Source organism: Vespa crabro, chromosome 2 (genome assembly GCF_910589235.1).
Source record: "Vespa crabro chromosome 2, iyVesCrab1.2, whole genome shotgun sequence".
NCBI classification, from domain to species: Eukaryota; Metazoa; Arthropoda; class Insecta; order Hymenoptera; family Vespidae; genus Vespa; species Vespa crabro.
The window spans coordinates 20931973-20957645 of NC_060956.1; the positions used below are offsets into that span (position 1 = coordinate 20931973).

Here is a 25673-nt window from a genome sequence, read left to right on the forward strand (position 1 = left end):
ATTTTTGGCGAGCTTGATTTTGAATTTTTTTTTCTTCCTTTTTTTCTTTATAATAATGATAATAATAATAATAATAGTAATAATAAGTTTGCACTTACATGACCGATTCCTGGTTTTTTCAGTAAAAATGGAATGTTGTATTTGGTAGCAATTATCAATGGATAAGATGACGTAGTTCTAGCAATTCCAAGAAATTTTGCATATCCATTAGCCGTATCCTGTATGAGTTTATGATTTGGTTCTCCTCTCTTCAAAGTTCCATATACGAATATACGATGCAAAGGATTCTTGAACAGATTTTCGTACATTTTCTTTCTTAAATATTTCTTCTCTCTCTCTCTCTCCCTCTCTCTCTTTTTCTCTCTCTACCCTCCTCCTATCTCTCTTTCTCTTACGTGTGTTTTCTTATTTATTTATTATTTTTTTTCTACTTTTTCGATCCTTTTAAATTATTTCATTTAAAGTATTTTAAATGAAACGTCGTTTAAATATTACACAAATTAACACGCACAAGGCAATACAAATATGACGTTTATCTTGAAGTATCATAAATAATTAACTTGATGGGTAAAGTTGAACCGAACAAAAAACACATTTCTATTTACGTCTATCAGATGTCACTGCGTACGACGAGGAAGAAAAAAAAAAAATATATATATATATATATATATATATATATATATATATATATATATATTTATAAAGAATAAAATAAAATGAAATAAAATAAAATGTAAAGATCGTGATAATAAATATGATTAAAATTTATCTTACGTTATATTTCTGACGAACGAAACTCACGTCCCTTTATGACTTTGATAAACGTTAAAATGTCGGATTAGTAATAGTCGATATACAATACGTTGTATTTTTGGTTATATTCCAATGAAAATAATACTACAAAGAGTCAATTCGGAATTTTATTGGACATGAAAGATGAGAATGAACGATGGCACACTAAGACGATATTGTTCACGTGAATCCAGTAGTATTTTATAATACCATATATTATACGACAGATGTCGCTAGTGTCGAATGAAAATTCACGTATATATATATATATTATATATATATATATGCGCACATGAATATATGTATACGTATTTAAAAATAGCCACGTACGTTTCGTATTTATGCAAATATATGTATATATATATATATATATATATAATTTTTTTTTCGTTCGAAAATGTAATCACATTTGCGTTATCATTTATTTTACACTTTATCGTTAAATTACTTTTAAAGGAATGCAAAGAAGAATTTTATATTTTATTCATTTATTTATTTATTTATATATTTGTATATTTATGTAAATATTTTTTATATTTGTTAGAATGAAAAGACAAAAAAAAAAAAAGAAAAAGAAAAGCGAGGAAAAAAAGGAAAAAGAAACACAAAAGAAAAGAAAAAAAGAACAAAGCAAAAGGAAACGAGGAGAGAGAGGAAAAAAAAAAAAGGAGAATTCATCGAAAGATAAGAAAAATGAATGAAAATTACCTCGTTTAGAAAGTTCGAATCGATCATCGTGTTGTAAGTATATATTGAATAAAGTTCCAATATAAAGATGTTCGTTAATATGGCGGTCGATGCAACGTGAAAGATCATAGCTCTCTAAGACGTTTTATAATAGATATTATCGATGAAAGGTGTACGAGACGTTAGGAAAAGGCGATAGAAAGAACGCGTTTAAAGCGAAACTCGTCTCTCTGTATATGTAAGAGAATATTGTCGGTCAGCGACTCGTGGGAAGTCAACAGTTCTAAGTTCGTTCGATAAGATCTTTCGAGCAAGTATACACGAATCACGTCACTTTGTATTTCCCGCCAATCACATTTCGAATTTGAAAGAAATTTTTCTCCTTTCTTTTTTTCTCCTCGTCATCCAAATAATCGTCATTGTTTTTCTTCTTCCTAATTTCGTTCGCCCTCGTTGTCGCGTGTCCGATGTTTCCTTTTTTGCTTTTTCTTTTTCTCTTTTGTTTTTTTCTTTTTTTTTCCTTTTTTTTTGCTTGTTCTTTCCCTTACCTAATTTTCTATTTTTTATTCTTTTTTTTTTTTTGTTTTTTTTTTTCTTTCAACGTTATCACTCGTACGAAAATGAATTAATCATTTTCCTAATAGATCATCGTTTTCCGATATAATCGAATCTTCTAGATCTTCGGATCGAGACAAATATTCGCCAGCTTGTCTGTACCGTAAGACTTCTTCGAGTTCAATTAAATATTTTTCATCCTCTTGGTTAAACTCATTTCCCTGATATTAAGAGAGAAAGTTTTGTAATAATTGACTCGTTGGTAAATCGATTATGAAAGACAATTACCTCTATTCTTACATAAAGGAGGCCTTTGCTCGTATCATTCAACATCATATAAGTCTGATAACGTAAGCAAGCTAATAATTGCTTAATAATTACACCAGATAAATGATTAACTGTAATATAATAATATATATATATATATTTTTTTGTTCTTCTTCTTTAATTAATCGTATCAATTTTAATAATATAATAATACATACAACTAATATTTAAATGTTTTAATACAAAATTTCCACTTGTTCTTATGACTCCTCCAGTAGCTGTACTTTCTTTGCCAAAAGGATGATCAATTTCTATGGGTGAATCTTTTTTCGACGTCTTAAAGGAAAAGAAAAAAAAAAAAAAAAGAAAAGAAAGAAAAATAGAACAATGCAATATCGCGTGTAATGAATTTTAGTAGAATCATTTTTTTTTTCTTTTTTTTTTTTTTTTTTTTTTTTTTTTTTTTTTTTTTTTTTTTTTTTTTTTTTTTTTTTTAAGAGAAACTTACTGGAACTTGGGATATATTTTTAGAATTTTCTTGCACCGTTATCTTGGAAGAACTATTCGAAAGCGAGACTATAGCGAGATCATTTATGTATGTATGTATATATATATATATATATATCAAAGAATGTAGTTATTAAAATGTTGATATATTTATGTAATTCATACGTTTTTTGGATTTATTCGATTTTTTCGAAACCTTGTTGTTCCTTTTCGTCTGTAAAATATCCAAGTTCGGTAAATCTTCAATAATTTTAGATAGTTCATTTTGGTTCCTTTGATTTAAATCGATTAACTTTTTTTCTCGTAATATCAAAGCATCGAATCTACGTCTACGAAGATCCACGATCTCGTTATGCGTTAATTTTGACCTGATTTGTAATAAAAAGTTAATAGAAATTCTTGAATATGCATTATTAAAATTCTTTGATAGAATAATCGTGCTTTTGAACTAACATATTAAGTTCTTGGATTATCAAACTGGCACCGTCATCGCATATCCTGTTTCCTGTTAAGATCAGACTTTGAACAGAACTGCAATTGGAATTAAGAAAATATAATTCAATTTGTTAAAATCATTTGAGTTTAATATCAGGGGAGAAAAAATTCTCTCGTACCGATTTGTTCGTAACATCCGTCCAATTTCTAATGCTCCTGGATCACCGATACGATTATTTGCTAAATTAAGAGCTAACAATTTTGGTTCGTTAGGTGGATCAGCGTATTGCAATTCGTCTGCTATTTTTTTAACTCCTTCATCTGTTATCTTGCAAAACTGCAAAGATAAATATGACAAGCTAAAGAAAAAAAAAAAAAAAAAAAAAAAAAAAAAAAAAAAAAAAAAAAAAAGTATAGGCTTTATTTTAATCAAATAATAACATTTAATATGATATATCAGCGATAATATTTAAATGTTCACCTACTTTCCAACAGATTTACATAACAAGTGATAATTTTCTTGTACGTTTGGATTTCCATCCAAATTCAAATCTCTCAAGCAATTGAAATCCATAAGCATGCAATATATTTGCATAATACCGTATGCATTTATGCCACAATTTGGTAATCTATCGAACGTAAAAGTTATTCATTTATTTTGATAATCGTAAAATATGAGATTATGAATTTTTATTATGTTCACCTTAATACAGTTAGTGTACGATAATTTTTTAATGTCGAATAAAGAGCATCCAAAATATAAATTGATACTTCCTGTCGTATAATATCGAGAAATTATTAAATATATTAAAATCGTATTATCTTGTAAAGATATTGATATGACTTATCTTTGCATTCGAATTTTGTCAAAGTTTCCAATAATTTTGGATTTTCATAAGTTAAATAAAAAATAGGGTCAGCCACTTCGTTCTCTGTTCTTAAAATAGAAAAGAAATATATCGTTATATTTAGATATCGATTTACGGTGAAATATTACCGGTAAAGTTCGTGCGAAAATAATGAAGCTACGCTAATATTTGTTTAGGATCTGTTATCGAAATGATTCCTTCCAGCTGAGGAAATTGTTGTGTTAGTTTCACGTCAGTCGTACCATTTTTTATCTAAAAATAATTTCTCTAAGTGTTCCTCCTTAGTCATTATATTTATCAATTCATTTTTTTCCCCTTTCTCGTTTATTATTTACCACAAATTTAGGTGAACAACCGATCTCGTATTCCTTGCAATGTAATAAAAATTCCATTAAGAAATTCACTTGCGATAACCTTGACGTTTCATCTACAAAAGAAAGAAGAAATAAGTAAAAAAGAAAGCGAAAAATTAAATAGAAAAAAAAAAAAAAAGAAAAAAAGAACAGAAATAATTTAATCGACCGAATCGACTTTATTTTACAGATCATATTAATTCTTGAAATATTTATTACATACGTACTGTTCACCGACATGGATTTTTCTTTCATCGACAAATAATATTTATTCTTTTTTTCAGCCATATTTTATCACTGTAAAAAATTGATTAATATTTTAATATTAATATTACGTACGAAACGTATATAAATATAAATATTTACGATAAATCCTAACGATGTCATTCAATAAACAAACAACTTCATATTATAGTATTAACGAAATTCGACAAATCGATACTATACGTATATATGCGAGAATGATTAATTTACGATGGTGTAACGTTTGACGTTCATTTAGGGATTTTTTTTTCTTTTTTTTTTTCTTTTTTTTTTTCATAGAAGCAATAAATTCGAAGGGAAGGTTGGCGCCTAGTCAGCTAGCCCTTATGGCAAGAACGATGTAATTTGACGCCTAGGAAAACGCCTGGGATAAGGGACAACCCCAATGAAGTGTATACTAGGAAAAGCTATATATACAAAAAAAAAAAGAAAGAAAAGTATCGAACGATATTTACTACCCTATAATATTCTCCCGGCATTCTTTTGTTTGAAATTTTGCTCCCTCTTATTTCGTGAATATCACTCGATGCTTCGACTGATTATCGTCATTTATGAGATTAAAGTTCGTAATTACGATATTCCGAAAAGTTAAAGGGGGATGATTATTACAAAGGCTTCACTATGGTCTAAAGGGACGCCATTTATGATGGCTACCCACTGCATCATACCATTGAAAATATTAGTGGCATCGAAATTTTGCAATTTGATTTTTTTTTTTTTTTTTTATATGTTAATTATATACATACAAATTGTAAACGCGTTGAACTTTTATTATTATTATCTTTTTTTCTTTTAATTCTTTTTTCGTCGTGAATAATCGTAATCAACTTTTATTTTACGAATTAGATCATCGATCTATTTATTAATTCTTCATGTATATCATAGAATGATAGCGATTCGTCTTTATATAAAAATTTTAACGTCCGTATATAATTAATTTAGATTAGATCACTTTGTATAATATTATTTTACACAAAATTTCCATTATATATTTTAATTATGAAAAAGATTAAAACTGTTCATCGCATGTGTGTTATGTTAAATAAAAGAAAAAAGGAGAAGAAAAAGGAAAAAGAAAAAAAGAAAAAAAAAACAGAAAAGAAAAAAAAATAAAGAGAAAAAAGAAAAAGAAAAAGAAAAAGAAAGAAAAAAAGAACGTTGGACCTAGGAATGATGATCGGGAGGGGTTTTCCTTTATTTTTTTCTTTTTTCTTTCTTTTTTTGTATTTTTAGAAAAGAAAAAAATGACTTGACGGCCGAGAACAGGCTGTCGCTCGGCGGTAGCCCTTATGCCAAGCTTCATGCTCGTCGAGTTTGCGCTACATTGTAACGGCGCTCTTCGAGGCCACAACTACTCTCTTCAGTTTAGCTCAGCGCTCGGACCGTGTCGCTTCGTGACGCTTTGGTATCCACGCTCCTGTGGATCCTTCCGATCTGACAGAAGAGATCTTTCTCTTTCTCTCTCTTTCTTTATCTCTCTCTCTCTCTCTCTCTCTCTCTCACTCTCTCTCTGTATCTTTCTTTTTCTCTCTGTCTCTGTCTCTGTCTGTCTGTCTGTCTCTCTCTCTCTCTCTCTCTCTCTCTCTCTCTCTCTATCTTCCTCGATTTTCAGTCGCTAAGTAAAATCGTGCCGGTGAAAGATAAAGTTCCTTCTTCTTCCTCTTCTTCTTCTTCTTCTTCTTCTTCTTCGTCTTCTTCGTCTTCTTCGTCTTCTGTTTGGATTATCAAGGGATCTTAAACAGTGTGAAATTCATAAAAGGTAAGCTCTTTTTCTATTAATTTAATGCGCTTCTTCTAATTCGATATTTTTTTTTTTTTTGAAATCGTCGCTATTAAAATCTAACGTGTATGATATTAAATAACAATGAGTTTTGTGAAAGAAGAAGAAAAAGAGGAAAGAAAGAAAGAAAACAAAAAAAAAAAAAGGACATCTTGAACATTCACTTTTAGATTAGAAGACGGGGAGAAAAAAAATATTCTTCCTTTTTTTTTTCTTCTTCTTCTTCTTCTTCTTCTTCTTTGAAATCGTTCCATCGACAATTAATTTGTCATTTGGCAAATCCTTGATGATAATTATCTCAATTTTCGTATGAACTTCATCGATATCGAATATTACGATCACGTAATATAAACTTTGCATTTTTTGTTTGTTTTTCTTTTCTTTTTTTTCCTCTCTTCTTTTCTTTTCTTTTCCTTTTCTTTTCTTTTCATGTGAACAGCAACGTCTATCAATTTTATGAATTTATGAGTGTTTACATCGTACCGTCAGGCAGCATCGTAATACCAGGTCAGCGCTATGAATTATGCATCTCGTCGAACGGTTTAGGGTTTCGTCCCTTTCTTAGACTTTTTTTCTTTTTTTTTTCTTTTTTTTTTTTTTCGAAAGATGACTCGCACTTTGACCGACCCCACTTGTTAGAACATAACTCACGTTAATATTCATTTTCGTTGCAGCTATTACGCTAAAATAAGTTCTAATTTTGATTGAAACAATTAATTAACAAATTTATTCGAGTAATAACCATTTCGATATCAATTCTTTCCTAATATATTTTTAACTTGAAAAATTTCTCTTTCCTTCATTTCATTCGTAATAACCTTGGTGAAAATTCAAAAATTACGTCTGTCTTATCGTTTGATTAATTGTCCCATCAGTGAAATCAGATATATGCATAGTTTGGGTCTGATTCACGTGGAGTCAAATTAATTTCGAATAACGAATGAATAACGCGTGAAATCTTTTATATTTGATATAATAAAAAATTCTTTATTTATATTTGATATAAATAAAAGATTGATGGAAATTCTTTTTTCTTAATTTTCTTTTTCTTTTTTTCTTTTTTTTTTCTTTTTCTTTTTTTCTTTTTTTTTTTTTTTTTTTTTTTTTTTTTTACTAACAACTCTTTTTCACAGAAATATTTCGATTCGGACCCTTTGCAACGTTCTCTTTATGATTCAGCCGAAACTCAAATGGCATTTCCTACGAATTCCTTTCACCGTTGAATTTAATAGACTCTGACTCTTTCTTTGTGCTTCGCCGTTGATCGTAAAACTTAAAAATCTGCTTGATATTTTTTCGAGCCATTAAAAATAGATTATTTGTAGTACCGAAATAATAATGTTATCGTAACGAAAGATCGAAATACATTTATGAAAGAAGAGATAAGAAAGATAAAAGATAAATTTAATGGAAATACACGTCTCCTCCCCGATCCCGATCCTCCCATTTTTCCAATACCTCGACATCACTTTTTTTCAAATGGATTTACTTTCGATCGGTAAGATTCGTAATTTCGTAATACTTATCAGCGTTTCATAGGCGATCAAGTAAAACTTGAAAATCTACTTCTTAGCGTACGAGAAGCATTGAGATGAGAAAAATTTCTGTTTGATGCCAAAATTATTCATATTGTCGAAAGATCGAAATGCATTTATTTCTTGAATGAAAGATAATAAGGATTAAAAAATAAATTATAAAAAGGGAAGGGGAGGATACGTTTCCCTCCCTTCTCCCTCTCCATCCCTCGTTCCATTCGAAATCCAATCGATTTACGTTCGATCCGGAAGGATAAAGGAATCAAAATTAGTATGTATAAAAATAGTACGTATCAACTTAGCAGCTGGATCGTAAAGCTTGAAAATCTTTTCGTTGTTTGAAAATGGCATAAAGAAAAAAAGAAAAAGAAATAAAAAAAAAAAAAAAAACAGAAATTGTGTTTAGCGTCAGAAAGTATATGTTATCGTGTCGATAGATCGAAACAGGTTTATTTATGAAAAAGAAAAGATAATAAGGACATAAGATAAATTTACCAAAAAAAAAAAAAAAAAAAAAAAAAAAGAAAAAAAAAAGAAAAAAAGAAAATAGGGGGAATACGTTTCCTTCCCTCTCCCCACCATCATTACTTCCCTCACTCACATTCGAACCGATTTACTTCCGATCGGTAAGAATCGTGATTTCGTAGTACGTATTCAGCTTCCCACGCAAACGTAGTCTCGATTCAGGGTCTTCATAGTTGTGTATCTCGTATTACATACACGTACGACGAGCACGTATCTATCTACGTATGTTAGAGAACTACCTTATTGGGTTAGTTTAATGGCTAGACACGTTCCATGCACAGGGCATACTTTATGTTTTCCCATATTTGCCGATCGATTCAAGTCAACATTTAATACGATCACCATAAACGATATCGAGAACGATATGCCATACGGAGAGATTTTTGGCGACGTTCGAATTCGTAATAAATAGATAAGATTCTCGCGAGAGTATTGAAATATCTTTTCGATGTAATTTCTTTCCATTTCTTTTCTCTCTCTTTCTCTCTCTCTTTATTTTTTTCTTCGTGGTCTCTATTTTCTTTTCCCTTTCCTTTTCCACGTCTTTCTTTTTTCTCTCTTTATTTTCTATTCTTTCGTTTATTACGAAGAAAGTGTTAGATGATAGAGTTACATAGGCAATACGTTGAACGACGACGCATTGACAAGTCAATAATCATTACGAATTATTTCGTGATTTTAATCAATCGTTATTTAAACTTTTCGATGGATAACATTCCTTAGGGATGGGACGAAGGGAGGGAGGAAGGAGGGCGGAGAAGTACGATCGTGCCGCGACTGTTGGAAACGCATACAAAGGATAAATCGTTATAAAAAAGCGTCCCCACGAAGATCAAATCGTACTTCCAGATGCGAGTTTAGTTTCGACTGCCAGAGCCGACTACATTACGAGCGTGCCGGGCTTGTAAATTCACCTCTTCTTTTTCGTTTGTTTTTCTTTTCTTTCCATTTTGTTTTTTCTCTCCTTCTTTCTTTTCTTTTTTTTTTCTTTTTTTCTTTTTTTTTTTTTTTTTAAGAAAAAAAGGAAACCGAATGCGAGAGAGAGAGAGAGAGAGAGAGAAAGAGTTGTGGGAGGGCGGCGATGGGGGAGGGGGCAATCCTTTTTTTTTTCTTTTTGTGTACCCATAGAAGGAATGCGGGCGACTTGTGTCCGAAGAACGACTCGTCGAACAAAAGATAGACTCCCGCTTCTTTTTTTCTTTTTTTGTTTTTTTCTTTCTTTTTTTTCCTTTTTTCACTGACCATCACCCCCGCGACTCGTTTTATACTCGGACTGTTATCAAAATTCGACGATAACGATCGTAACCATTAATAATCCATTAGTAATCCATTAGTCGTATAGATCGTATAGATCGTTTAGAATAATTCGAGAGGGAACTTATGCCGTAATAATTATACGTAATTTTAGACGAAAATTAAGGAGGAAAAAAATTTTTGAAAGGTATTACATCATGGAGACACATAACAAGGCGAGCATATATCATTCGGTGCTTATCAGATCTTCTCATTTCTAAGATTTTCTTTTTTTTCTTTTTTTTTTTTTTTTTTTATTATCTTGGATCGTAAACTTCGTAACCGTACGAGTTACACAAACGAACTGTGACGTTCGTTGTTCTCTTGTCTACACACATAGATATATCTAAGCTTATTCGGTAGCTTCTCCTTTTTTTTTTTTTCTTTTTTTTTTTTTGTAAATAATCATACTCGGAGTCGTTCGCTCAGTCACTCTCGTAGCAAAGCTCAAACGATCACGGGCGATGCATTTTAATTGCAACAAGATAGGTAGTTAGCGAGCTAAAGGGAAACTTTCGTACGCCGTCTACGTTCGCAAAGTAAACACAAAAATGGACGAAAGCCTTTGAATGAAGAATAACGAAGAGAGTCGTGGGACGAATATCCTTGAAAGAAGAAGAAGAAGAAGAAGAAGAAGAAGAAGACAACGGCGAAAGAAAGAAAGAAAGAAAGGAAGAAAGAAAGGAAGGAAGAAAGAAAGAAAGAAAGAAAAAGGAAAAGACAAAAGAAAAGAAAATTGAATCGGTCGTACTCTTATCTTTCATCAGAGTTCATTGAACCAACCGAGCGTCCCCGATTTTGAACCCACCGCCTGCGTCATTGCTGCCTACCAGTACGGTGAAACATCGAATCTGTTGATTTTGCTCGTTATTTTAGTTTCCCCTAGACTCCGGTAGACTTCTTGCAAGAGAGAAAGAGAAAGAGAGAGAGAGAGAGAGAGAGAGAGAGAGAGAGAGGGATGAGTCTCAAAATATGAGAGGGTCGATGAAAATTGAAAACATTGAACAGATCGTATCAAATAAAATGACACCGTTCGTTTAATCTAAATATTTAAGAAATATATTTCGAAGAGGTATCACAAAAAAAAAAAAAAAACACGAAAAAGAAAGAAAGCAATAAAAAGACAAAAAAAGACTTATGAGACAAATTTATGATATGTTAATCATCGGTTTTATGACTATTTTCAATTTTCTATCCAGCATACGTCAACAATGTCGGCGGGAATCGTTTGGGTAACATAACGTGATGCATTCTAATATCTCGATTAGGGTGCACATCGATGCGACCAGAGTCTCTCTCTCTCTCTCTCTCTCTCTCTCTCTCTCTCTCTCTCTCTGTCTTTCTCTCTTTCTCTCACCATTGCAGCTATAGAGAAACGACGAAACGTGTACCAAGAAACGGACTCTTGCCAGAAGGATCTTAAAACGATCTCGTCGCTATCTCTCTGCGGAATGGATTCGTAATCGTTTCTGGTAATACGTTCCCTGAAAACCAGAAAGCAGGAATAGTCGTTATGGTACTGGTGCCACGAATAGAATCGCTAAAATGTCTAACCGATATCCGTATAAATATATCCGCTTTCTACGTTTCAAACGCAGTGAATAACAAACGTTTTATACAGCCTGTAGAATATACATATATATTTAATATATATGCATGTATGTATAAATTTTACACACACATACACACATTTATATATATATATATATATATATATATATATATATACATTCGTACATACGTATCCATATCGAGAAATATGTAGATATCGTTTAAATTTATTGCAATAAAATGTTGGAGAAAAAAAAAGCGAAATATATTTCTTGTTTTTTTTTCTTTTTTTTTTTTTTTTTTTAATTTTTTTTTCTTTTCTTTTTTTCACACGAAACGTTCAGAAATGAATTACAACGTTTCCAAGGCATAGAATCTTATTTTCTCGTACACCCTATATATAAGTAAGGTAACGTATAGATACTGTTGTTGTTAGAGCCTACAGTTATAATTTTTGAGATGGTTGAAAGGATGGGGGAAAAGGCCAAGCCTCAGAAGTATTGTATTACATATATATATATATATATATATATATATATATATATATATATATATATATATATGTTCGATCGCGTTAATCATTATCAATACAAATTCGCAAAGATCTTTATCTCGATGAAAGAACGATCACAACTTCTTTTATCAAGTTTGTCTCTCAATCATATCGAAGATACATGAATATATTTGTATATAACAGATAAATATATAATGAATGTAATAAACAAAGTATTAGAACGTACTATTGTCTTTTAGAGTAAATGAGTATCCTCGAAAGTGACCCATTATTTCTTATCTTTGTCGCCGTTTAAAGCTATTTATAGTCGTTCTAAAGGATTCAACGAGAGGAATCGTAAAGAATTTATCGACCAACGCGAATCCGGAGGAAATAACTCCGAGGATACGTATATTTTGAACTTTGACGTATAATACATATATTATAAGATATTTGACAATTTTTTATTTATTTATCTTTTTGCTTTCTTTCCTTTTCTTCTTTTTTTTTTTTTTTTTTTTTTTTTTTAATCAAACGTGACTCACTTAATGCACATACGTATATATATATATATATATATATATATATATATATATATATATATGCGTGTGTAGTTTTATGAATAATATATAATATATGTAATTTCATGTAATATAAAATTATATAAAATTATGATATATTTAATTTTCGACGAAATAATTACGAGAGAAATGAACTGTATATTTAAATTATTTACGAAGAATTTAAGAAACAAAAAAAAACAGAGAGACAGAGAAGAGAGAGAGAGAGAGAGAGAAAGAAAAATACGAAGTCCAAGTTGGAAAGATTTTCTTTAGAAAATTTCGTGATAGAGGATGGAACTATCGATATATTCGATCATAGTTATCGTTCGCTTAGACGTTCGGATTGCGCAGGCACGTTCGTTCGTCGGCCAATTTACGTTTATGACGCATTGAAATCATAGAAACGCCATGAGCCCTCGTGTCTAGGCGTCAATGACCAGAAGAGGAGAAGGAGAAGAAGAAGAACAAGAAGAAGAAGAAGAAGCAGCATCATCGATGACTCGTCGAAGGACGTTTTCACGATTTATTTACGTTCTTTGTATTGGAGTAACTTTAATATCATTTTCATTTAAACAAAATCATGACCGATGATATAAGATAATAATTTATAATAAAGAAAAAAGAAAAAAAGAAAAGGAAAGAGAAAAAGAAAATAGAATAATCAGATAGATGAGAAGAAAATGAAATAATTCTATTAATTTCTAATGTTAAATGTTAAATGGTTATAAAGGACAAGGATAAGAAAGATCATATAAGAAAAGACATACTGATTAGCGATTTAATATGTATAATAGATATAAAATGAAGGAAGAAGTAAAAGAGAGATAGTGATAAAGAGCAAGACAGAGAGAGAGAGAGAGAGAGAGAGAGAGAGAAAGATACGCGTGCGTGCGTGGCAAATGGCTTTGCATATACGGTACACGTGCGCGCTCATCCATACAATCTCATTTATGCGCACACACGCGTGCAAGTCTCGACTAATTTATATTTATGATGTATCGAGGCTCGATGACACAGCGACTGGCTATGCCGGTCTCCTCGAAGCAAGCAAGAGGAGTTGGACGAAAGAAGAAGAAGAAGAAGAAGAAGAAGAAGAAGAAGAAGAAGAAGAAGACGAAGACGAAGACGAAGGAGAAGACGAAGAAGAAGAAGAGAAAGAAGAATAAGAAGAATAAGAAGAACCAGTAGAAGAAGAAGAAGAGGAAGAAGAAGAGAAGCGAGAACGATACGAGAGAGAAAGAGAGAAAGAAAGATGGAGGATAAAAGGGAGAGACGACACCCACGGAATGTAAAATCGTTCCGTACCTTGTGAACCTTTGTGGGTTACTACACCACTTCCGTTCGAACCGATTGCGAAACGTCGCGTATTCGTGAGGAATCTATTTCTCTCTATCTCTCTCTCTCTCTCTTTCTCTCTCTCTCTCTCTCTGTCTGTCTGTCTCTCTGTCTTTTTGTCCTTGTCTCTATCTTTTTGCCCTTCTCTCTGTCTCTCTTTGTCGGTGTGATAAAGAGTCAGATGATGTCGAGCCTCGTTGATTAGTTCTTGGTAAACGACGCGTCCAGCAAATTTAACGACTACAGTTGCGGAAACGCAACTTGCTTTTTCTCGACCAATCACAATTCCTATACATTCCAATGCGAATAAATTTACGCTTTTCCTATAATCATCTTTTTCACAATCTCCCTCTCTCTCTCTCTCTCTCTCTCTCTATCCATCTTCCTATCTATCTATCTCTATTTCTCTTTTTATTCGTTCATCATGATTTCTTTCACGGTTCTTCTTCTTCTTCTTCTTCTTTTTCTTCATTTTCTTCTTCAATAATGCAAAATCAGGAATCCGGGCCAACTACTACTCTCCGGAACGAGTCGACCCAGAAACCCTCTTGATCTAACATAAATCGAGCATAAAAGATCGAATAAGGATCGTAGATTAATCCGTGAGAGTAAGAAATAGATAAAAGGAGAAAAAGAAGAAAAAGAGAGAGATTGAGAGAGAGAGATTGAGAGAGAGAGAGAGAGAGAGAGAGAAAGAGAGTCATCAACTGAGTAGGGAGATGTATGTGTGGCGTTTTAAATCGATCATCGATTATCTTAATTGCCGTTTCTTCGATGCAGAGAAATCACCGTTAGCCTTTAGATCGTAGTCGTAGTCGTTATCATTGTCATCATTGTCGTCGTCGTCGTCATCGTCGTCGTCGTCGTCGTAGTCGTCGTAGTCGTAGTCGTAGTCATCGTTGTAGTCGATTCTTAATTATATCGAACTTAGGTATAGTAGGTAACACACGTTACTACGTACATGTGTACATCGTAGTAATATTTTATCAAGTGCATGAATTTCTCGATATAAATGGACAATCAACTTTATCTGGATAATATATTTCTCTTTTTGCACTTTGTCTATTTCCTTATCTTTTTCCTTTTGTTTTCCTTTTTTCTTTTTTTTCTTTTCTCTTTTCCTTTTCCTTTTCATTCTTACATTCGACCTATTTTTAGATCTATTTTCATTTTAAATAACGAAGGTAAACCTTCGGAGAGAAAAAATAAAAAAGAAGAAAGAAAAAAGAGAAAAAGCAAGAGGAAAAGAAGAGAGAGAGAGAGAGAATGAAAGAAAAGAAAAATAATAAAATTGTTTCTTTCATCGTCCGACAGACAAATGACATTAATTTGTAAGAAATCATCCTTGAAAGAAATTGTTACACACACACGCATACACACATGATATATATATATATATATATCATTTCACGTCTTAACGTTTTGATAAATCAATAGCGGAGAAATAATAACGAAAGGATCGTAAAACTTTTTGCGTTGGTACACCTGCATGTTGTACACCAAGGAAAGAATATCCTCTTCCATACGGGTGGTTACTTGAAAGGGGCTGTAAAGTAATCTAATCGACGACAATGGCATTAATGCCAGAGTATATTTACGGTTAATCGGAGTAGTAGGGACGAACGCAGCAGGTATCAAAGTATACACATATTACCTACACATACCAATACACACACACACACACACACACATGTATATATATATATATATATATATATATATACGTACATGTATTTATGTATGTATGTATGTGTGGACGTAGATATACAAGTCGATCCTTTCCTTCCAGGTCGATATTTTTCTCTGAAGGAAAGAGTTATAAAATGTACGCTCGTTTTCAACGTTCAGAGTGCGAAGAGTGCGCTCGACGGGAGGAACGACGACGAGCAGGAGGAATAATAATAATCGAACGCACGGCGACCGGCTGAAATCGCTATAAATCATTCGGTATAAAATCGGTTGGCCGATGGGAGCCGAAGGGCTCTCAGGTAGATACATACATATATACATACATATTTACATGCATATACGTGTGTATATATTAGAGGATGGAAAAGAAAGAAAGAGAGAGAGAGAGAGAGAGAGAGAGAGAGGGAGGGAGGAAAGGATAAGGACGAAAGATGAAAAAGAGGGAAAGAGTAACTCTCGCGAAGGAAGAGTGACCGAACAAGAGAGAGAGAAAGAAAAAAGAGAGGAAGAGAGAGAGAGAAAGAGAGAGAGAGAGAGAGAGAGAAACACCTGTCGGACAGCTGCCTTGCAGATGGGCTCTCTACGTTTACTTCAGGATTATGTAACGAAGAGATCTCTCGTTATTCGACTTAAATATGATTATACTTATTTTATTTTCCTCCTCCGCGAAGAAAGTTATCGATAAAGTCCGGCGATTCTTTTATATCGGCGATAACGATGAATCTTAAATCTTAAATCTTAAATATCTACGTAAGAAGACGAATTAGGAGGTGATATATTTTATCTAATAAACGAATCATGAAGAAGGTCAAAGTGATCTTGCAATTTTATGATTGCGATAGAAAAACGAATTCGTAATATCGACATTTTATCGAATAATTTTTACGACGAAAAATTTTCTACTACTATAATAATTTCTCTTTCTTTTTTCTTCTTTTCTCTTTTCTTTGATTTTTTTTATAGATTAAAAAAATTGAAAGCACAAGAGTTTGATTTTCGTATACCGCGATAGACGCGGCACGTGGTAATGATGTAGACGGATGGTAGAAGAAGAAGAAAAAAAAAAAAGGGAAGGAAAAAAAAGAGAAAAGAATAAAATAAAAGGGGAAAGATACAGGGGCCAATCGTCAGTCCCTTTTCTACATCGGTCACAACGAAGAACCCTTCGACCAAGCAACGAACGAACGAACGAACGAACGAACGAATGAACGAACGAACGCACGACGCGTTTGCTTACTGGCATCATCAAGCGCTCGTTTATACTCGCCTTCTTCTCCTTTCTCACGGATCGTTGATTTGACCGTCGTCCGTTAATTACATAGACAGGGCACTCGGATTCGAGAGATAAATACCCGTGAAATGGGAGAATATAAATTAGCTTAATTCTCAAAGATCTTAGAAAACTGATTGGAAATGGTGAACCGTTGTATAGACGTATAAGACATCTTGTCAGAGACAAACGCGGGCGCGCGTGCATGTACTTCTGTGCGCGCCTGTATGTTGTCTCTTTGTGAATTTCAATGTAATCTCTATATTTTTATCTTTTATTATTTTTTTTTGTTCTCTTATAAATGTTAATTAGCATATATATATATATATATATATATATATATATATATATATATACACAGATACATTTATTCATAATGATAGTCGCTAATCGGAATGAATTGTAACTAACGCATAAATTTCATTTAACTTTAATCATTTTTCGAACGTCGAGGATCTGGGCTATTTAAATATATATATATATATATATATATATATATATATTCTTGTTTTATTTTATTTTTTTTTATTTTTTTATTTTTTTTTTTTTTTTGAAGAAACGATCGAAAAGAATTTCAACGAATTTTAAATGGGATACGGGTATTGCGTGCGCGCTATCGCAATTCGTAATAATCGTATGTAAGCGTAAAGAGTTTCGTACACGACATCGTCGTCAATGATGTCTATCTAAAAGAACTACAGGAAAATAAATATCCACCTATTTATTTACTTGTTACTTATATACGTTAGATATCAAATAAAAGGATGACGGGTAAGGGAATATTATTAAAGGAGAGATGAGAAAAATAATGGGAGGAAGGGAGAGGGGAGGGGGAGGGGGGTAACGAAAAATCCTTTCTCGTTTCGCCTTTCAAAAGTCCATGATCACATAGACGACCGATGGCTACGTCAGCGCGACCGATTTGCCACATTGCGGTTCAGGATCAAAGAGGATCCTTTCGTTGTTTCTTTTTTTTTTTTTTCTTTTCTTTTGCTCTTTTTTTGCCTTTAAGAGCACGAGACGTGCAGAACACGAAGGCGATTAAATTTGCGGCGGCGGCGGCGGCGGCTCCTAAGAAAAGCTGCGAGAGTATCTTCTTGAGAAATGCTGTTAGCAGAGCAACAAACACGTGCTGCTCTTGCTCGAACTTGCTGAGAAACCTTCGCCCACACTTTTGACTCTTTCTTTCTCTTTCTTTCTTTCTCTCTCTCTCTCTCTCTCTCTCTCTCTCTCTTTCTTTCTTTTTTTCACTCTCTTTAGAATATCTATAGACGGAGTTAAAAAAGGAGGTCACGATATTCTTGATCCATCTTGAAAGGGAAAAAGAGAGAGAGAGAGAGAGAGAGATGAATGGATTAAGAAAGGGTACTCGATAAAGACCAACCGTAAACCTTCGAAAATTCTCATGAGGGATTTAATGATAGTAAAAGTAAAAGTTAACGACCCAAATTGCATTAGACTATTGCGAGATAACTACTTATATCCTATAGATATAAACTTTCTCTATTTTTCTCTTTAATGATATAAGTATATTGGTATGTCAGGGTTAACAAGAGATAAGTTAATTCATGCGTCTAAGATATGAACGAAATAGTCGAAACATTAAATGTAATTTATGTTTTCAGAGAGAAGAGTAAAAAACTATCAATTACTTAAAAGGTTTTCGGTTAAATGGAAATAGAAGGAAAAAGGATGAAGAATAGAGTAAAATATTCTAAATGTATGAATGAAAATCTCATTTGTTTTGTTTGTTTTTGAATTAAATGTTCTCGTTGATTGTAAACAGTAAATCGATTTTTTTTTGATCGACTTTCTTCTCTACTCAATGCTTATTTAGATCTTATATGAAAAGATAAATTTCATTAACGATAAATTAATCTATGTATGAGTGTGTGTGTGTGTGTGAAAGAGAGAGAGAGAGAGAGAGAGAGAGAGAGAGAGAGAGAGAGAGAGAGAGAGAGAGAGAAAGAAAAATTTCATCGAATCCAACGATCAAAACATGATCTATAATATAATCGTTATCGTTTCGAGAAACCGCAAAAGAGGAAGGTCCATTGCTTTTCTAAGAATAATATGTGAATGGTATTTATTCTTACGCGGTCGTACGAAACTCAGTACCTACTCTCACGAATCAAATTATATTATGTACATATATACATACGTATATATACAAAAACTTGTGTTTCCCTTTCTGATACTATGTCAGAACAGAAGCGAGATACAACGTAATAGTATCTCCTAAATTGCTTTCGTAATTTCTTATAATTAATATGACGAATGTTATAAAATAAAAATAATGAAAAAACATTTTTAACAGAGAGAGAGAGAGAGAGAAAGAAAGAGAGAGAGTAAAAAAGTGACTGTAGAGGTGAAGTAGGATGAGAGAGGTTAAAGACAAAATAGCTCATAAAGCGGATTGCTCATAAATCAGCATTAATTCTAAGTGACGTGTGACCGACACTTCGCTCACGTTCGTTGGTAATTAACTCGAGACGTGTTACGTTACGTATGTAATGATATTAAGAAAGACTTTTTCCTTTTTTTTTTTTTTTTTTTTTTCAAAAATGAAACAAATAATAAAAGATTAATCTGGACTTTGCTTTTTTTTTTTTTTTTTCGAAGAGAGAAATTCATTTTTGTCGTTTTCTTTTATTCTTTTATTCCCTTTTTCTCGTGGATTTTTTTCCCCCTCTTTTTTCCTTTTCTTTTTCTTTTTTTTTTTTTTTATACTATTCTTATCATCGAAACGAATTAGAAAGAAGATACTTTTTCTTTTTTAGGAAACTAAGATCGTCCAAAGAGGATGGCATAAAACGGAATATTATTCTCGGCCGGCAGCATGTGCTATGTTATAGTCACTGGTCGCAGTCTCCTCTGGACGCTTCTGTCTTTAGCGGCGTTAATGGCCGTTTTATCGGCACTCCTTACCCCGAAATGGCTCGTCGGACCGCACACGATTAAGGACACGAGTAAGATTCTGCCATTACGTCAATAATAATAATAATAATAATAATAATAATAATAATAATAATAATAATAATAATAATAATAATAATAATAATAATAATAATAATAATAATAATAATAATAATAATAATAATAATAATAATAATAATAATATCCTACGAGACAATTTTTCTTTCGTTTGAACACAAATCATCCATACATACATACATACATACATACATATATATATATATATATATATATATATATATATATATATATATATATATATATATAAGTTAATAAATAAATTTCGTTCGATAAACATATTGTATATTTGTTTTCAAATTATTATAATTATAATTATTATTATTATTATTATTATTATTATTATAATTGTTATAAATTTAATTATTATGAAAAAAGAAAAGAAAAAGTTATACACACATATCTATATATATAAATATAAATATATATATGTGTGTGAAGATAAAATATTCTTTTATCCGTCATTATTTTGTAGAAAATGGCACGGAATTGTTCGTGCCGACGGTTGGAATCTTCAATCGTTGCACAAGATTATATGGAAGAACGCATTGTGCTAATTTCAACATTGACGGATTTGCGACGCATTCCTCAGTCTTTCCAGGATTCTGGAAAGCTTCTCTCTTCTTCATATCTTTTGGTTTGGCCGTGATGACGATGACCGTATTGGCTGCTCTTATCGGATGCTGTATTCAGAGTATCGGAAGAAAGAGTATCTTTGATCTGGCTGGTGTGGCACAAGCAATAGCCGGTAAATATTTTATTTAATTTATTACGTTTATTATCGATATATTATTTATATATTTAAACAATTTGATAGGAATACTTTACTTAGTCGGATTGAGTTTGTATCCCGCTGGATGGGGTGCTGAAAGGGTACGAAGAATTTGCGGTCCAGAAGCTGATGCCTTTCATCTAGGGGATTGTACTCTCGGTTATTACAATGAAACAATATTTTTGCTTTCCTTTTTTCTTTTTTTTTTTTATTTTTTCCCTATGAAATCTCAATCGATATATATATATATATATACATCTGTCATATAACTATGCACAACATATTTTAGGTTGGGCTTTTTATAGTGCCGTAATAGGTACTGGCCTAACTTTTGCGGCGGCTATGCTCAGCGGACAAGCCGAAAAATCGACGGCAAGTGATAAGGTTCAAGATAAGATGAACGAGGGCAGGACGCTAATATGTTTGGCTTAAAAAAAAAGAAAAAAGAAAAAAATAAATAAAAAGAAAGAGATGTCATTAAAAATATTATAAAAATAAAAATGGTGATATTTGTTTGGATATTCTATTAAGGTATAATATGCACATTGAAATTTATCGAACGATTCGATTGACGTATTGTTAGTTAATTTTAAAATAATGAATAAATTAATGTTTCAGAATCCTCGTGTATTTAAAAAAAAAAAAAAGAAAAACCTATTATGGGACCAAGCGACAAGTTATGTGATTGACATTAAATATAGAAAGCATAATTATTATTATTATTATTGCTTTCGTTTTTTCTACAGGAACGTTTCGAGTACTTATTCGTAGGATATCTTTCGAAAATAATGTTCGATATTAATCGATATACGAATGTGTGTATTGTATACGATATTCATTTAAAGTATTATATACATGGTGGATGATTTGAAGTCTCATTAGAATATGTAACATTTATAATACAGATTTGTAATAAAGTTAGTGTATATACATAGATATATTTTTTTATTCTCTTACAAGAAAGCTATATACAATTTTAAGAAATAAAAAAATTAAGAAATGTGTACTGAAACATGCAATTCCTATTTTATTAAATCTTTTTATTTTTATTCCTTATTGTAATTAATAATTAATATGATTTAATAATAACGATTAAAAAATAATATAAGTTTTAAACAGTCTATTTATTTCGAGTGTTACAATTTTACAAAGACATAAGAGTCGAGAAAATGTTATCTCGTGGTAACTTCTGCGCAATATTTTTAATAAATACGACCAATTCTTTTTCTTACTTTTACGCATCGGTTTTGACCCTGAAATTGAAAGATGTAAGTTTGTATATATATACATATATATATATATATATATATATATATACATACATACATACATATATATATATATAAAGAAAACTATCATCGTAAATTCCGTACTGCCTGCCATGAGCGATCGCAACGAAAATCACATACCCCTGGTTAATCTTTTATCTTCTAGCCAAGACACAAGCAATTATTACGAAATTGATTCAAGGCACGAAAAGACAGAAATGCAAATTTGATCGATCCTTAAAGCAGTTATGTATTTATTCGTACGAAATAACAATGAGCCAAACGACGATCAATCGACATTCCTTTCTGTCAACTTGGCTCGCCAATAACAAACATATAAAGTACATTGGAAATATTATTTTTGATATTATTCTTACGATTACGTATCCATGTATGTATGTATTATACTTTCGTAGTCTTCGATTTATCCTATCAGACTTTTACGACGGATAAGACGACTACAAAGTGAAAAGAAGAAAGAGGGAGAAAAAAATATAAGGGAAAAAAAAAGAAAAACAAAAAAAAAAAAAAGAAAAAAAAAGAAAGAAAGAAAAATAAAAAAAAAAAGGTAAAAATAAAAAATTCACCGAATTGAGTCGTTAATGTACGACGAGCCATATTAAATTATTCGCGATTTATATACATGATATCTATCGAGGCATCTCCTTGTATATTTGCGTTTGAAAATTCTAATCGACAAAGAAAAGAAAAGAAAAGAATAAAAAAAAAAAAAAAAAAAGGAAAAATAAAATAAAAGGAAGAAAGAAGAAGAAGAAGAAGAAGAAAAGAAGCAAACGCGCGATTATATTCAATATAAATTACTAATTGTAAATTATCTATATTATCAATGTTTGTAAAATATATCGAGGAAACGTTATACATGTTGTCTGACGATTTCAAATCGTGTAGGATCAATATACAAATATTATTTCAACTAAATTACGCGATACAATCTCGATTAACGTCATATACGCATTCATATCCGTAATATATATTCACATTTCATACAAAAAAAAAAGAAAACAAAAAAAAAAAACAGAATCTTCTTCCACGCTAACGCTTATATACAATTACGAGTGAGATGCAATCTCGTAAAAAAATAAAAAAAAAAAAAAGAAAAAATGAAAAATAAAAATCGAAGAAAGAAAAAAGAAGAAAAGGAAAAACAATAATAATAATTCGACGTTCTCGCTACGTTGAAATATATTCTAATGAAAATTTTCGTTTTTAATTTCATTTAATACGATACGAACGGGACGAGGAAACAATATAGATGAACGTGACAAAAGAGAGAGAAGAAAAAAAAGGAAAGAAAATAATAATAATAATAATAATAATAATAATAATAATAAGTAGAAAAAATCGACAAACGAGAGAGGCGAAATTTTCATTCCAGAAGCTTTCTAATTCCTTATCTTTTCGTTTACCTATACTTTCCGACAAATATCGAAAAGGAATTCATTTTGAATATATCTACTTACGATGCATTCGCTGATAGATATCTATTATATTATATCGTTATTATAAATTATATGATGAATACCTTTTAAGATAATAGCTGTCAGTCGATTATACGTATACAGATATATAATAACGAAGGCACCAAGGGGAATCAACAATGGGATAAATTACGCGAATAAATTTGCTTCCGTTTTTTTTTCTTTTCTCCTTTTTTTTTCATTTTTTTTTTTTTTGGTGCTTTTGTTTTCTTTTTTCTTTTTTTTTCTTTTTTTTCTTTTTTTTTTTATATACAAATCTGAAAATAGCCAGGTAATGTAATTGACAATTATCGAAAACGAGCAAACAACGGGATTGGCAAAAATTATTATTATTATTTTTTTTTTCTTTTCTTTTTTATATATATATATATATATATATACGCGTATCGTTCTGTCAATAATCGTAAGAGTAGCATTATATCGTCTTGAGTATTCTTAGGTATAACACTGCGATTGATTTTATCGCTTCGTTTGTGCGATCGATAGTTAAATCGTAAAAGAGATCTTTAGGATTCTCTCTATGCGTCGGAATGTCGTATCGATTAAAAAAAAAAAAAGAAATGAAAAAAAAAAAAAACAAGAAAAAAATAAAATGAAAAAATTAAAGCGAACAATATTGATCTGTCCTTCGTAAGCGATTAATGCAACGATATTATATCTAATGCTTTTCTTTGCGTTCTCTCTCTCTCTCTCTCTCTCTTTTTCGATATATATATAATTAACAAATACATATTGTTTTAACGGTCCATTTGTATTCGCATGTATATATGTTCATTTACGTGATATATGTAAAAATAATTTCTGTAAAAATAATCGACAAGAAAAATATTTTCAAACGCAAATGAAATATCAGCCGTATTATTACGTTTCTTCTTCTTTCTTTTTTTTTCTTCTTTCCTTATTTTTTCATTTTTCTTACATCCGCATAAAAAAGGATAATCTTAACGAAATATACAATACATTTTGGGAGAAAAGAATCTCACTTGAATGAAAAAGAAAAAGAAAAAGAAAAAGAAAAAGAAAAAGAAAAAAAAATATATATATATATATTGAATACATATAGAAAATGTAATGTTGTCTTTCTCAAAGATCGATGAATTCTTTTATACGTTAAATCGATAGAAAATATAGTCAATAATCGATGAAAAAAAAAAAAGCATTATATAGTCGTACAATAATAATAAAAATAATTATTACATATATTAATAATGGTATAGAAGTAATAGGAATCTTTTTTTACTCTTCTTTACAATCTTGTAAACTAGGTCTCTCTCTCTCTCTCTCTCTCTCTTTCTCTCTCTCTCTCTACTATTTTATTGACGGCTTGTTAAAGAAAGAAACTATCTGGCAAACGTAATAAATAATTAACAATTGGAACAACTGTTGAAATTACATATATATATATATATATTTATATATATATATATACGTCGTATAACGCAAACTTTATCCTGATTATTTAATTATAAACGTTTAATTGATTAATTAATTGATTAGTATTATTGCCCGCATTTTAAGATCTAAATTATAATGTTATTTTAACGTGCGGTATTTATTACATAACTATGTTTCACGTCTGACTTATTGATGTGTTTTTAGGTTTCGGCATTTAAACGATCTAAGAACTTTCTTTAGCATATATAGATTTAGTACATATATCATATGTTTAGTACATATGTAATATACTCGTAGAAAACCTATTTTAGTTACTATTTCCCGAGATATTCGATAATTGTGTCACGTATGTTTATATTAAATTGTATTGTTTATATGCAAATATTAAATTAATTATAATCGTTAGAGATACATATATATAGAAAAGCATTGCCATAAAACATTGGAACGTTTTGGCAATGCAAATTTATAAATTTATGAAAACTAAATTATATATAACTTTAGGCGATCATGACTATTGTTAAATTCGTCTGTTTCAAAAGTATCATAATAATCTATAGAATAAAATGTAGAAAATCACGTTGAGGGATTGACTTAAAACTTAATCTATATAATCTTTGCTTTTCTGCAATCAACATTTACAAATTGATCGATGAATTATCGTCAACATTATAATAACAAATTCATAAAATTTTCGTCGATACATCCCGAGATGCTTAACATTTCACTAAAGACATTTTATATGCGTATTAATGTATTTTATGATTTTCTGAGACAGAGAGGAAAAAAAAAAAAACAAAAAAGAAAAGAAAAAAGAATGAAAAAGGACATCGAATATTGAGAAAAAAAAAAAAATGAATAACTTCGATCGTGAAACATTTATACTAATATACAATATAACAAGAATATCATATAAATACAATTACAAATTATAAATTAGAAAAGCAATGGGAACGACATAATTAAATTGAGATGACGCTAT

At 30.9% G+C, this 25673-nt stretch overlaps 3 protein-coding genes across 6 annotated transcripts in view; 1 reads left to right on the plus strand and 2 right to left on the minus strand.

Moving 5' to 3' along the window:
* The window catches only part of LOC124422110 (putative gamma-glutamylcyclotransferase CG2811), an 8349-nt gene extending 6632 nt beyond the window's left edge, over positions 1 to 1717 (minus strand). Inside the window, exons 1-2 of one of the 4 annotated variants that reach the window (XM_046958124.1) lie at positions 1501 to 1716; positions 99 to 287 (exon numbers count right to left, since the gene is read on the minus strand). In XM_046958124.1, the coding sequence (XP_046814080.1) occupies positions 99 to 287; positions 1501 to 1608 (297 nt within the window). In that variant the 5' untranslated portion in view covers positions 1609 to 1716. Of the gene's footprint in view, positions 1 to 98; positions 288 to 1500 lie in introns of all 4 variants that reach the window. The other 3 variants (XM_046958122.1, XM_046958123.1, XM_046958121.1) reach the window with 3 other exon arrangements.
* A 149-nt stretch (positions 1718 to 1866) lies between these two features.
* Positions 1867 to 3963, minus strand: LOC124422106. The gene is made up of 7 exons (XM_046958116.1): positions 3947 to 3963; positions 3729 to 3872; positions 3423 to 3602; positions 3262 to 3339; positions 2974 to 3176; positions 2323 to 2432; positions 1867 to 2255 (listed from the first exon to the last, which is right to left on the minus strand). The coding sequence occupies exons 2-7, from the start codon at positions 3836 to 3838 to the stop codon at positions 2109 to 2111; spliced, it is 828 nt and encodes a 275-aa protein (XP_046814072.1). The 5' UTR covers positions 3839 to 3872; positions 3947 to 3963; the 3' UTR covers positions 1867 to 2108.
* Positions 3964 to 5889: 1926 nt separating this feature from the next.
* On the plus strand, positions 5890 to 23873 carry LOC124422109 (LHFPL tetraspan subfamily member 2 protein). Its single transcript, XM_046958120.1, has 6 exons — positions 5890 to 6488; positions 19544 to 19732; positions 20233 to 20505; positions 20575 to 20688; positions 20819 to 21060; positions 21148 to 23873. Exons 2-5 carry the CDS (start codon positions 19603 to 19605, stop codon positions 20959 to 20961), a joined length of 660 nt encoding a protein of 219 aa, XP_046814076.1. The 5' UTR covers positions 5890 to 6488; positions 19544 to 19602; the 3' UTR covers positions 20962 to 21060; positions 21148 to 23873.
* The last annotated feature ends 1800 nt before the right edge of the window (positions 23874 to 25673 follow it).